Consider the following 14,534-nt stretch of genomic DNA (forward strand, 5'->3'; position numbering starts at 1 on the left):
TCAACGCCCTTGATCATATGAAAAAGACATCTTCTTTATGAGTAAATGCTAGGATCCACTCTGTAAAATTCATTTCAATAATGCAGATAAATAATACAATTTAGATATCACTCTGTTAAAGTAGAACTACTAGACTTTTTAAAATAAAATCATGGAAAATATTTACTTTATTATGCTTTACTTTATTATTTTTGGCATAATTATTTTACCCCAAAATGGACTATACTCTACTCACTATACTCTAGATTTGAACAGTTGTTATAGTTACCTAATTAAACAAAATGGTCTCTAACTGAAGAAAAAACAGTATCTTTAGTACTTTGCCAATTTTAGAAGGGGAAAATTTTAAATCACTATGTTTAGTCTCTATTAAGTATTAAATATCTCTCACTAGCAAAATGGGTACTGATTAACCCATAAAATCCTATAGTTTGTTGCTTTTTCAAATCTATTTTCAAATTAGTATTGGAAGATATTAATCATACAACAATGGTAACTTTTAGTTTGCCGAAGATTTATTTAAATCTATTCAATTTTATCACATAAAATTTAGCATGACATAATGTGTATTTTTCTCTAGTACTAAGTTAAATATTCCTCACACAGAGTAGCAAATCAGAATCATCTAAACTAAACTAGCAGAGCAGCTTCACGAATTATTGACCGGTTTACATTCCAGGGCCTGGTTGGGACAATTTAGATTATTCAGCAACACACCATAGAGGGTCTTTGTGCTGGAGTCTGTTGACCACAGGCTAGGTAGGGTTGGAAGTCAAGACAATGCGACACAATTCTGTACTCCAGAATTGCATAATCTTCAGAAAACTGAGGTATTTCAACATGGCATACATATCAGTCAGAATAAGAAAGAGCAAATACAATCCATATAACAAAGACACTGGAAAGTTCTGAGAAGCCGAGAAGAAAGAATTAAGCAGGAGCCCCAACATGGTAAGATCAAATAAGAGGCCTTGTCACTGTGTACTCTAAACCAGAAGGCACCCAGACTCGGTTATAAACCAACTGGAGCAAGATAGAGAAAGCCAGAAACAATGGCCAAGTGGAGGATATATACAATTTGATAAGCAAGCACTTGAGATACTGAAAACACCAATATTATATTTCTGTGGTATTGAGCAGATAGGAAAAGTACCCACAGATTTTTGCCAGCAGTAACCCCAACCAACGTCAGACTAACAGAGCTCAGCAGAATCCGAAGCAGTCAAAAGCCAGAACCTCATGAAGAACAAGATAGAAAGCAGCCTGAAGAAGCACCCCTCAGGTTTGAGAACCCCACCTCTGTAGGAGGCTGTTTTTCCCTGTCTAATAATTCGGACTTCTTTCACCCTACCCTGGGTCCTGCCATACCTAGCTGACAATTGTGGCAACATGCTCCATTCTTCTGAAGAGGAGTTTCCAAGAGTTTGCTCAGGCAGGTTTGTTTGACAGTCGATTTCAGTACTGGCAAAAGTTGATGAAACCATGGTGGAGGAAGGGAGATATCACTTAATTTCAATGGTGTGCTCCCTTTGCCCTGGTCCACTAGCAGGTGATAATAGGTATATGTTTTCATACCTTCCACTCAGCTTCTCAGTTTGACATTTGCAGGAAAAACTGGTCAAACTTGTGAGAAATAGTTGAAAAGTGTGAATTTACCTCTGAAACTAAACCTCATGATGTAAAATGAAAGAACAAAGGTATCTTGGGAGTAGATTTGGTGTTAAAACTCTGCCCCAAAATTATGATACTCATAAATTCTTATGATACTTTTCTGAAAATTTCAGAGTTGATAAGAAGTCAGTTATTACCAATATGAGCAGAAATCAAATATAACAGCAATTCATTTCAAGAGATGTACTTATTAGGCGCCACCTAATAGCAAACTCTAAGAAAGAAGTGTAGGGCCATGAGGTGGGCCAGGTGTCCCTGTCTTCCTCTAGTTTCACAGCCTGGAACAAAAAAGGTGCCAAAGGTTATGGAATTCAGATTAAGGAGAGATCAAGTTACTAAGGGATCATGCATATCATAAATGGTTTTGTTGTATATTCACATTTCAACTATGTGTAAGAGGACACTAGTATGTCAAAAAATGTAGAACCCCATCTGAATGCAGGGCATCACAAAAGAAAAGAGGCAGACAAAAAGTGGAGAGAGTACTTGGTAATAGCACAAAGTCCGGCTTGACTACAACCAATTTCCAAACAAGGCAGATTTGAGAAATAAAGAGATGATCAGATAGATAGTTTAGATTTTAGACATTCTAGTGGAGATTCATTAAAGACATTTAATGATGAAGAAAAATGGGATGACCAATAGGATGGCGTGGGCAGATTGTGGGCACTACCACTCCCCAGGAAAGTATGTGAATGCTTGCCATTTTTGTTTCTGTCACAATGACTGTGGAGACAGTCTAGGTGGAGGGCAAAGATGCAAGAGACCCTGCAATGTGCAAGAACCTGGAGAACAAAAATCTTCCCTATTTCCAAGGAAATAGCATCTGGTGCTGGGAAAGAAAATCAGGAAATGCAGGGCCCTCCCTGGTGGCGCAACGGGATAAAGCACAGCACTAAGAAGCTAAAGCCACCTCAGCATGAGTTTGATTTCAGCCAGCCCCGGAGGAGCTCCACAAGGCGAGGCAGACCTCTCCTGACACGCCTGCTGCTCCCCTCAGCAGTGAACTTCATCGATCTGCTTGTTCTGCTCCCTGCTCTGTGTGTGGTGAATCTTCTCACCGTCCCTGCACCTCTGGCCTGTACCCCAGTTCTGTATGCAGAATAAATAAGTCTTTAAAAAAAGAAAGAAAGAAAAGAAAATCAGGAAATGACTGCAATAGTCCTGAAGCAGCAGACAGTGATCAGAGCTTGTGTGGTGGATGAGGGTATAGAAAAGAGTCAAACAGGCCTCCCTGGTGGCCTAGAAGTTAAGTCTCAGCACTATCTCCGCCAAGAGTTCAATCCCCAACCAAGGAACTGACCCACATGGCACAGCAAACTTCTCCGGTCTCACCAGCTGCTCCTCTTCGCAGTGTGTTTCAATAGATCTGCCTGTTCTTCTCCCCACTCTGTCTCTGGTAAATCCTCTCATCCTTGCAACTTCTGACCTACACCACTTTTTCCATGCTAAATAAATAAATAAATGAAAGAAATAAAATAGTCAAACACAAGAGAGTTGGAAAAATTGTGGTAGAGTCAACAGGTCAGAATGTAGATAGGTAAAGTGAAGGAAGAAGACCAGGCATTGACACTCAGTGACAGGAACAATGAGAAGAATCTGGAGTCTTACAAAAATTCAAAAATCAAAATCTGAATCAGGCTCAGAAAGCTGCATAGATATAACTTCCCCTGATCTGCCCACACTCACATGAGAAAAATCAAATACAACACACCAACCCCCCCCTCAACACACACATACACAGTCTCCTGCTATTGTTCTGTCTCTAGTTCATTCCTTTAGACATCTTCATGACTTCCTGGTGATGGGCCAAGTCCTCTCTACCTGTGTTAAAGCTTTGTGTTTAGTGCATAGTCCAGCATTCAACTCCTTCCATTGTACCCAGTTTTCTGCTCTATAAAATGAATACTGAAAGAAACTGTCAACAATCTCAAAATCTAGTGTCCCTCTCCCACACTGTTCAATCCTTCTGGACTAATCACATCAGCAAAATCATTGAAATATGAGCTAGCTACATCCTCATGGCTTTGACAGTCAATCTAGGGCAAGTATTTAATACTTAATAAGGAAAATACTTAATTTCTTCTTTAGTAAGAAATTCACAGGCTTCAAGTAACAAAAAAGAGATACTGAGGAGTGAGTGAGGAAGGACATAAGAGGAGCAGAAGCTAGCTTCTTTGTTTACAGAGAAACTTCAGGATACCACCTCGGAAAGGTCAGTTGACAAACATCTGTAAGAAGTAAAAAACTCCACTCTCATGTCATAAAATACATGGAATGTTTCACTTTCCCATGCTCAAGAAATGCTTTAGAAGAAGTGACCATGCTATTTGGAAATGTTTCTGTGTTCTCACTAGGAATTCTTTTTACCCAGTAGACTTTGAAAATAAAAACTTAAACTCAAGGCAAGAGGAAGTATTTTTAAGTTAAATTTAAGTGCATGATGTTCAATTTCCCAGTTTCTCTCTGAGGGTTAAAACTATCTACTGAGAAAATAGGTATCGCTATGTTTACAGACTCACACTAAAAGATGTCTGGCAGCTTCTCAAAAGGTTAAACAGAGTTATCTTATCACCAAGCAATTCCACTCTTATGCACATACTCAAGAGAAATTAGATTATATGTCCACATAAAAGCTTGTGAAAGAATGTTCATAGCAGATTATTCATAAAGCCAAAAGATGAAAAAAACACAAATAAATGTTCATCAACTAATCAATGTATGAAAATAATGTGATATGCCCATATAATTGAATATTATTCAATAATAAAATACTGATACATGGTACAACATACATGAGCCACAAAACAATATTCTAGTTGAGAAAAGACAATCATAAAATAAAGCCACGCATCCGCTGAGATGAAATTTCCAGAACAGGCTTATCTATATAGAGAGCTATATAGAGAGAAATGGATTGTGGTTGCCTAGGGCCCCGGGCGGGCTGGGGGACATGTTGAATGCAATGTTTATGGCTTTCTTTTTTTTGGAGTGATGAAAATGTTCTACGAATACACCAAAGATTAATAAACTGTACAAATTAAATGAGAAAAATATATAGTACATGAGTTCTAGCTCTTCAAATTTTATTTTGCTCTGGGAAAATATTTCCTTCAAAATAAAATTACAACAGAAAAGATCATCAGACTTTTAAAAAATATTTTTACTTCCACTTTATGATAAGAAAAACATATGAAATATTTATCATTCTCCATTTCACTGTCATTAAGGAGCAGCATATGTTCAAACATCAAAAGTTGTTTGTGCATGATATAAAGAGTGGAGGGAAGCCCAGAAAAGTCCTAAAAAGCCACACTGGGAAAGTTGCACACACAAGAAAAGGAATACTCACGGGAAGCCCACGGGGTCCTCGGGGTCCCACCTCTCCTGGAGGCCCCTGCTGTCCCTGTTATAAACAAGCCACATGAAGAAAAAGCTAAGACTCCTCATCAATAATGGTTTTTTTAGTGAATATACAACAGGTAGCTATGGAAAGGTAAAATGGCACCTTACCGGCTTGCCTGAATTCCCTAGTTGACCAGGCTTTCCGGGAGCACCTGTGTTTCCCTAAAGGGAAAAAGACAACATGCAAAGCAATTGTCAAACCCTCTTGTCCACAGTGGGTATTTCCACATTTGAATGACACTAATTTCACACATTCACATGAGAATTGGGGAAGATGCAGAATTTCATTCTTAGTGGATACAGCAAAGTCCTTTAATTTTAAGGCACTATTTTAATAGTCACAGAATCTAGTAAAGGTGGCAAAAAATGCAGACAAAGAACATGAGAGGATTTTTCTTTGTTCACAATGTTAATTATGTCTTTCCTTTACCATTTTCATCTTTGATACACCTCTCTGAACCCTTTTACCAAACATCAACACTGTTAAAACTATAAGGAATCATGTCAACGTTAAGAAATAAGAGGACACACTGCTGAGGAAAACCTGCAAGTCAGCTCCAGGGGAGGCACTGCTAAGCAGCCCCGGCCCTCATCAGTCTCTCAGGGTCCACTTATTAGGGGACGTCTCTGCCCAAGACACTGTGGACACGTGAGTGCTGGGCTGTAGTCTACTAACCTAAGTGGGGCCAATTTCCCATTTTAACTATTGCAAGTGAAGCTATAACTCACTTCCTTACTCTTTTCACTCACCTACTGTTATTAATTGATAAGAAATAAGGACTGTTGGGCCCTCCCTGGTGGCGCAGCGGGTTAAAGCACAGCACTGAGAATCTAAAGTCGCTTCCACATGAGTTGGATTCCCGCCTGCCCCGGAGGTGACCACATGGTGTGGCAGACTTCTCCTGACCCACCCGCTGCTCCCCTCAGCAGTGTACTTCATCCATCTGCCTGTTCTGTTCCCCACTCTGTCTCTGGTGAAGCCTCTCACCGCCCCTGGCCTGTACCCCAGTTCTGTATGCACAAATAAATAAATCTTTAAAAAAAAAAAAAAAAGAAATAAGGACTGTTTATTTAGCATGTGAACAACATGGCTTTTTTTTTTTTTTTTTAGTTAGTTAAGCTTAGTCACTTAACATTCACTGACATAATTTCTATGTAATAAAAATTAATAACATCCTTAAATGGTGAAGAACAATAAAGCTGCCTCTGTTTTACACTAGGAAAGGATGACATTTTCAAAAAGAATGTCTAATCAGCAACATTTTCTCAAAGTATTTTTCTTGCAACTGAGGAATAGATTAGTATCTGAAGTCTTAAACCCTTTTTTATTTCTCCTAAGGGTCAAATATATAAAATGAAAGCAGTTTAAAGCACTTAAAATTATAATAAAATATATTATTAAAAGAAGAAAGAAAAATATTAATTGTAAAGTTTATCATTTACCTTTTCACCGGCAATACCTTTTGCACCAGGAATTCCAGGAACACCCTGAAAGAATGCACAGGGAAGTGGAGTTTAATCACCACATCTGATGGTCCACCAGATGCCAAGTGGATTTACAAAGTGCTGAGAGGCTGAGGAACCATAACAACCTCAAGACTTTAGAATGAGGAACATTCTTGTAAATCCCCCAACTCTGGACTATCAATTATAGAACTACACATAGTGTACTTACTACCTTAACTTATCTAGATTCTTAATTCTGAAAACCCTTAAAGAAAATCCTACCTCTAAACGAATTGTTCTTCAAGAATGAAATTCCAAATTATAATCCAATACCATTTGCAAATAACAAGAGTTTATCAACATGATTTCATGTGCAGAATAACAAAATGAAATCTTAAAAAAATTCTAAGCTTTAAGTTGAAAAGCAGAATGGCTAGAGAATGTTGAGTATAAGATTTGGTGTTATTGGATGTCTTTGTGTTCTCTAACTAATGATTTAGGAATTGTCATGTCTGATAAATCAGAGGTCAGTCCTCAGGATTACCACATACCCCTTATTAACTAATTTGCCTCCAAAGAACCAAGAATATATGTGATGTAATCCACATAAATTTCCATCAACATTATAATTCAGGGAAACACTAAGCAGAATAGCTCAAAATAGCACATAATAAAACATGATATTTTGTATTTGACATTGTTCCCTGAGTATATTTTCAACCCTCTTATGTCTTAAACTACCAATAAGAGCTCTGGAACAGGTGAAAAGTAGGGGGGAATATATGATCCTGAACTACAGGCTTACTTAGTTAAAAAAAAATAAATGTAGGCTGAGTGAACTAAAGAGAAAAGAAGAAGGCAAAATGTAAAATTAAACCTTTATTAGGTAAACAGATGCCTACCTAGCAATTGAGGAAATATTATAAAAATGGCAGGTGTATTAATTTGCATCTCCCTTATTACGAGTGATGTTGAACATTTTTTCATATGCCTGTTGGCCATCTGCATTTTCTCTTTGGAGAAGTGTCTTTTTAGCTCTACGGCCCATTTTTTGATGGGGTTGTTTACTTCATTTTTGTTGAGTTTCATCAGTTCTCCGTATATTTTTGTGATCAGTCCTTTATCGCTACTTTTGTGTGAGAAAATGTTTTCCCAATTAGTGATCTTTCTGTTTGTTTTTAGTAATGTCTCTTTTGCTGTACAGAAGCTCTTTAACTTGATATAGTCCCATCTATTTATCTTTGCCTTCACTATTGTGGTGTTGGGTGCTCTGTCTTTAAAGATGTCGCTAAAGTGTATGTCGTGTAGTGTTTGACCCATCTTTGCTTCTAGATATTTTATGGTTTCCGTTCTTATGTCTAGGTCTTTAATCCACTTCGAGTTGATTTTTGTGACTGGAGTGAGGCAATGATCTAGTTTCATTTTTTTGCATGTAGCTACCCAGTTTTCCCAGCACCACCAAATTAAAACCACAATGAGATACCACCTCACCCCAGTGAGAATGGCACATCTTCAAACAACTAGCAACAACAAATGTTGGCGAGGATGTGGAGAAAAAGGAACTCTCCTGCATTGCTGGTGGGAATGCAAACTAGTACAACCACTATGGAAAACTGTTTGGAGGTTCCTCAAACTGCTAAACATGGAGCTTCCCTATGACCCAGCAATCCCACTCCTAGGTATCTACCCAAAAGACACAAAAACACTGATTGAAAAAGATACTTGTACTCTCATGTTTATTGCTGCTTTATTTACAATTGGAAAAACATGGAAGCAGCCCAAATGCCCAAAAGTAGATGACTGGATTAGAAAGATGTGGTACATATATACAATGGAATATTACTCAGCAACCAAAAAAGAGAAACACATGTCTTTTGCAGCAACTTGGATGGAGCTGGAAAAGAAAATGCTGAGTGAGATAAGCCAGAAAGAGAAAGAAAAATACCGGATGGTTTCACTCATAGCAGGAGTATAATGGACCAGGCGAGAAAATAACAAAAATAATGAACAACCATAGACCAGAGACATTCTGTGGGGGTGGAGTGGGGAATGGGACCAAAAACGGGGGGGGGGGAAGAGAGGGAAATGCACGGGACTATGGTGGTGGCACAGGGGTGATTTGGTGATGGGAAACCCGTGGGGATTACAATTGAGATGAAAAAAAAAAAATGTGCAAAATGATGTAAAAATAAACTTTTTAATAAAAAAAAAATGGCAGGTGTAAAAATTAAGTATCATATCTTCTCCAAAACTTATCAAACTACTCAATATGTTTCCCTCCAAAGTGTATATAAACCAATAAGCATTTAAAGATCAAATACTTACAGGTATACCCTGCAATCCTGCATCACCAGGAGGTCCAGGTTTCCCTGATTCACCCTGAAAAAAAAAAATTTATGTATCATTGAAACTGTGAGCTCCTGTCATTCTTTAAGGACATAAACTTTCTCAGCTGACCTAACAGGCCATTTAATATGACAAGTTCAGGGTAGGAATTAGGGCATAAAGTCAATCAAAAGACACAATTTCCTTGAGCCTATTTTCATCAACAGAACGTTCCCTGAGTTCCTGAAACCAAGCAAACATATTACTCTAATGAGTAATTTAAATTGATATTTGATTGAAAAGTTAAAAGGAGGAAAAAAGCTAAAAACCAGCTAATTAAGCCTTCAGTGATGTAGGAATGAAAATGGGTGCAAGGCTGGCCTGGACAGAGCGCTCCACTCATGCCTGCACTAAATCAGCCAGATACCTTTGTTCCGGGCATCCCAGGTATCCCATCACGGCCATCCACGCCTGGCAAGCCCTGAAAACACACAGAGAAACACACTGTCTCTTAGGAACGGTTACATTCTTCTTCCCTTCATCATTTTCTTGTTTTATTATAAGCTAATAATCAATTTGAAAAATGTACTTGAAGATTATAGCACAGGACATACTGTGTCTCCTTTGGATCCAGGGAGGCCAGGAATTCCTCGAGAACCTTGCAGCCCCTGCAAAGCAGAAGGGGAAAAGATGGGCAAGATAAGCTCAGTTACCACAGGATGTTGCTCAGTTATCACAGTACATAGGACACGTCAAAGAAATAGCCATGATCAGATGAAGAAAACCAGAGTAAAATGAAAGAGTAATTTGAACTCACCCTGTCTCCCTTGGGACCTACTTCTCCTGGAGGTCCCCGCTGTCCTTGATCACCCTGTAATGAGATGAAATTCATTAATATAAGCAAAAGTTACTTGCTGACAAAATTATAAAACATCATCCACATTACCAAATTGTTGTTTTTTTCATCCCATTGATTTTGTTCTTCTGTCATAGATGTCTAGTTCAGGAAATCTTGTTATAAACATACTGCTGTCTTAAAAACTGATGCTATCAATGGGCTAGTTAAGACTTGTATATCTTTTTATTTTAATTATAATAAAATGATATGTGTCCATGTTGCAAGTACAGCTAATTGTTAATATTGTTTCTTTATTTACTTTTGAAAATGCTTTGACACAGTTTTATGATAATGAGATACATATATATGGCAGTCAAAAGATGGAATAAGATCAGAAAGCATAAAAAGGCCACTCAGGGCCCTCCCTGGTGGCACAACAGTTAAGGCACAAGCACTATAAATCTAAGCATGGTATCCTCAGAAGAAGCTCAATCCCAGCCAGGGAGGTGACCCACATGGCACAGCAGCCTGCTCCTGTTTCACCTGCTGCTCCCCTCAGCGGGGTGCTTTGTTGATCTGCCTGCTCTGCTCCCCACTTTGTCTCTCACCACCCCTGCACCTCCGGCTTATACCCCAGTTCTGTATGCATAAGTAAGTAAATCTTAAAAAAAAATCCACTCAAAAACTTGAAATGAGATAAAAGTACCCTAAGTACTCTAAGTACCCTGAGAACCAAAGCAAAAGGTAATCACAGCAAGTATAAATGTACAATTTGACTTTACCTATGAGAAAACAAAAACCATATAAAGTCAGATAGTTCTCTATGCTCTAAAAATAAATACTTGTCTTAATTAGAATTTCTTAAAATAAATATTTTTAAAAATTGTCCATTTTTCCATTTCTATCATTCATGTAAAAGTTGCTTGCACACACACCTATATATATATTTTAATCACCACTAAAAAAGTCTATCAGTGGGTATAATGAAAGGCAAACCACTCACAGGTGCACCAGGAATACCTCGAGGCCCGGGATCTCCATCTAAGCCCCGAGCACCCTACAAAAAAAAAAAAAAGACAATAAATTAAATTTGAGATCAGTCATGTATGTCACAGTGCACATCAGTCATTTTAAGGAATTTTGTAGCCAATTAAACAGGGGTTTTATGTTCTCAATATGCAGTCTTCATTAACGAATCTCAAAGACTATTTAAACAAATACCTTACATTGAAAATACTAATTTACATCTTCTTATCCCAGAAATATCCAAACTTTGATACTACTCTGACATTTTAACACTGAATTGATTCTGAACTGCTATAGTGAACAAAAACACTGTACTATTAGGGAATCTGGCAAACCTACATCAAGAGGTTTGAATGACTTGCCAGAGTTTTCAGAATGACCATGGAAATTCATTAATGCAGAACACCAAGGAGACACCCCAAAATCAGTTGCCATGGATCTGATGCTGCCAGTGCTGCGGAGGAGTTTCTAGTGTTCAAGAATTCCAACAAGATCTGGAATCAGAAGTCCACCCATGTGGCTCAGAAGTATGAATTGTAATAAGAATTTGACCACCTTCTAGTTCACCTGGATAGATTCTAGGTTCGATTTGTATGAGTCTATTTTCTAAACAGGCTCATCCTACCAAGTGATGATGACATGAAAACTACCGGGCCTTTAAATCTAATTATCTTGAAGTTCTCTCTGACTTGGCCTGGTAATATTAATATTACACATACCACCACTTCCTCATTTTTATTATAAGAATAAAAATGTGACTATTACAGCAAAAATATGGCATTTTCTTGTGCTCGCTGCTTATGCCAGAGAGCTTCTTTAAATCTTTTTCTCATCTATTAAGTGAATGAGAAAGCAGCAAAGCTACTGACATGAACAGGTTATCTCTTAATGAAAAGGGTTGAAATAGGAAGATGATAAAATAAATGGGAAACAGTGAAAAGAATAGTGGCTAAATGTTGGGCCATGAATATCATGTAGACAGTGTCTGTAGTAATAATTCAAAATCATAAAGTCTTTCATAGAAGGTACACTCATAGGTAAAATCAAAGATAGAACACACCTGAAGCAGAGGTACCACAGAGCCCTGGCATTCTTTGATCCCTAAAAACTAGCAGAAGGCATTCTACCTGTACCAGGAGGAAGAGGTCCGGAAGACCTGAAAAAGGCCTTGAATTCGTCATTCATCTTGCATTATGAAAGTGAAGCTGGCCTTTGCATTATAGAAATGGCTTTGATGCACTCTCTCTCTCTCTCAGTGCTGTTCAGCATGAGCTCAGACCCAAACTGCTGTTACTAGGTAACCACTCCATGGGTCTGAGTTCACAGGAAGTTTTTTTTTTTTTTTTTTTTTTCCTATTGAAAGCAATTTGACAGAAATCAGAGGAAATGAGAAATTTTGAACTATCCCAAATGGAAAAATACCTCAAATAAAGAACATATCAAGACAGTAATTGGTTTCAAAGTGAAGGGGTCACATATTTGGGGAGATTATTTTAAATCCAGAAAAAGCAAAGGCCCAGCTATCAGCAATTTTAAAATAAGTGGGATTTATTACTTAATAACCAGAGAGATACACAGACTGCTACTTAAGGTAACATGAATATAGAAATAAAAGACTCCAATATATTTTTTAAAGTACAGTATTATTAGAAAAGAAATATTTTAGAGGAAATGGAAGAATGAAGGCAGTATAAAAAAATCTAGAGAGATAAACAAGAACCTTCAAGAATGAAAATGAGGAAATCATTTACAAAGGAATTCCTTTAATTCACAAAATTGTACATTTTTAAAAAAACAATTTACTCTCATTTGTTGAACACCTACAATGCACAAGTTATCCCTGCTTTGTTGCTAATAAAGGGTCTGTGCTGCTTTGTGTATACACAAATTAGCCACAGAGGTCCTACAATAAACGAGGCAAGGATTAAATGTGGGGGTGGATAAAGACTCTCTTATTTTCTGGAGTTTACAGATTCACTTTCCTAGCATATGCTCTTAGGAGTTTTAACAATTTCCCAAAAATTAATAGCAAAGCTAGACACTTAGGCAGTGGTGGGGAGGAGAAGCCATTTCTGAGCATACCACCAACGGTCAGATTTCCGTTGCTTTTGTCCATGATAGTCACTCCAGCATTCGCGGTCCTTCAATCCTCCCCTAGCAGCAAAACCTCATCCTTGTAAGTCCAGCATCCATCCTTCCAATACCACCTTCTTCATGAGCAACCACATCTTCACTGCCCTGCCAAATGCCCTAACATTTATGCCTCCCTTTTCTGCATTACAGTTAGTTTCTACTTTGCTGAAGACCTCATTCCTTTGTGAATCTCTCCAGCTTTTCAGTGAGTGCTTTGCTATGGAAATGCTGAAAGAATCTAGTCTCTGAAACCAGGCTCAGCACAGAAAGGTAACTCTGGCCATAGGACTGTGATCTCTGTTAAAGGCAGAGGTCAGCAGTCAACATGGTAGTAGAGTCACGATGGCTATACCTCACGAGGGCATTCTGCCTCTCCTTTGCCATTCTCTTATCTTTGCCTTGCACATGCAGGTACTGTGTCAGTGCTATCAATGTAAACTACCTACAAGGATAGAGACAAATGTAACCTGCTTATTAATAGTTATTTATGGTAATTAAAAATACACATAAATATCATGTAGCTCACTCATTTCTATCATAAATATTTATAAAAGAAACATGAAAACCTAACTAAACCTCTACAAAGCAGGAAGTAAAAAATAGTGATGTTGCTGAAGATAAAATGTATTCAAGTGGTCAAAATTTTGAATATTTATGCACTTTGATACTGAATCATCATTATCATCTTACTTTTTCCCCCTTGGCTCCAACTATACCAGTGATTCCTCTCAATCCTTGAGCTCCCTGGAAATATAAAAAAGAAAATTATTTTATTTGATGTGCACATTCTTTTATCTCGTCACAAAAGCTGACCCAGAAGGATGACATCATCACCAAAGGTAAGAGCAAGAACTAGTGGTATTATGTAAGCAAACTTCTCTAGTCTCAAAAGAGACATCCATGAAGAATTATCCTAACAATAAAATCTTTTGAAAATAGTGAAGATTTATACAATTTGGAATTTTTAAAAAATTATTGTTGACAAAAAATATAAATATCATGAGCCAAAGAAAACTGTGACAATGTATTTGACTTGCCTTTTAACACATGTACAAAATGCAAACCACCATTCCCACCCCCTTCATTTGTAACTTAGTTACATATAACATAATTGTGATTTTAAGTCTTAGACTAATCTCCCCCACCAAAGCAGATCATCAAAAAGGCATTTAAGTTCCCAGGTTAGCCTAAACAAAAGTTTATGAAGCATACATGAAGCTACAGTCTCGATCAATTGCTTCTCTTCATTGTACTCCATATGGCCATTTCTATGATCAAAGGCATTCTGAATTCCAATTTCGGGCAGTAGGAACCCGTCTCGTTCCATCTCAGGCACAGGACTGGGTAATCCTAAAATTAAGGGTGTGGGGTATGATTTCTAGGCTCTTTCATCATGGACAGGTTTCCAGCCACAGGGGTGCAGAAATGATCCTGCAAGAGGGCACCAGTGGTGTTTCATCAAGAAAGCAGCGCTGCAGTGCCCACGCTGGCTCAAGGCAGAGTATCTCTAGGCCACTCATTTCATTTGTGTTCTCACTTGAAGAAAATGGGGCAATTTCAACACCAAACTCTACATTCAAGTCAGTCACAAATTCAGTGTTTAGAGTTAGGAGTGACAGGAAATCCAAAGGTGTATGAAGAGCCACTTAGGCTATTAGGCTACGAGATATAGGTTTATCATAGTAAAGCT

General features: G+C 37.9%; 1 protein-coding gene across 1 annotated transcript in view; it reads right to left on the minus strand.

Annotated features, from left to right (window-relative positions):
* The window catches only part of COL9A1 (collagen, type IX, alpha 1), a 63,208-nt gene that overhangs the window by 28,035 nt on the left and 20,639 nt on the right, over positions 1–14,534 (minus strand). The window contains exons 14-22 of the mRNA XM_012720238.1: positions 13,535–13,588; positions 10,689–10,742; positions 9,665–9,718; positions 9,462–9,515; positions 9,275–9,328; positions 8,848–8,901; positions 6,520–6,564; positions 5,185–5,238; positions 5,024–5,077 (exon numbers count right to left, since the gene is read on the minus strand). Coding sequence (XP_012575692.1) covers positions 5,024–5,077; positions 5,185–5,238; positions 6,520–6,564; positions 8,848–8,901; positions 9,275–9,328; positions 9,462–9,515; positions 9,665–9,718; positions 10,689–10,742; positions 13,535–13,588 — 477 coding nt within the window. The remainder of the gene's footprint in view (positions 1–5,023; positions 5,078–5,184; positions 5,239–6,519; positions 6,565–8,847; positions 8,902–9,274; positions 9,329–9,461; positions 9,516–9,664; positions 9,719–10,688; positions 10,743–13,534; positions 13,589–14,534) is intronic.

This window comes from Condylura cristata, unplaced genomic scaffold (assembly GCF_000260355.1).
Source record: "Condylura cristata isolate star-nosed mole 26May11 unplaced genomic scaffold, ConCri1.0 scaffold00001, whole genome shotgun sequence".
Classification (NCBI taxonomy): domain Eukaryota; kingdom Metazoa; phylum Chordata; class Mammalia; order Eulipotyphla; family Talpidae; genus Condylura; species Condylura cristata.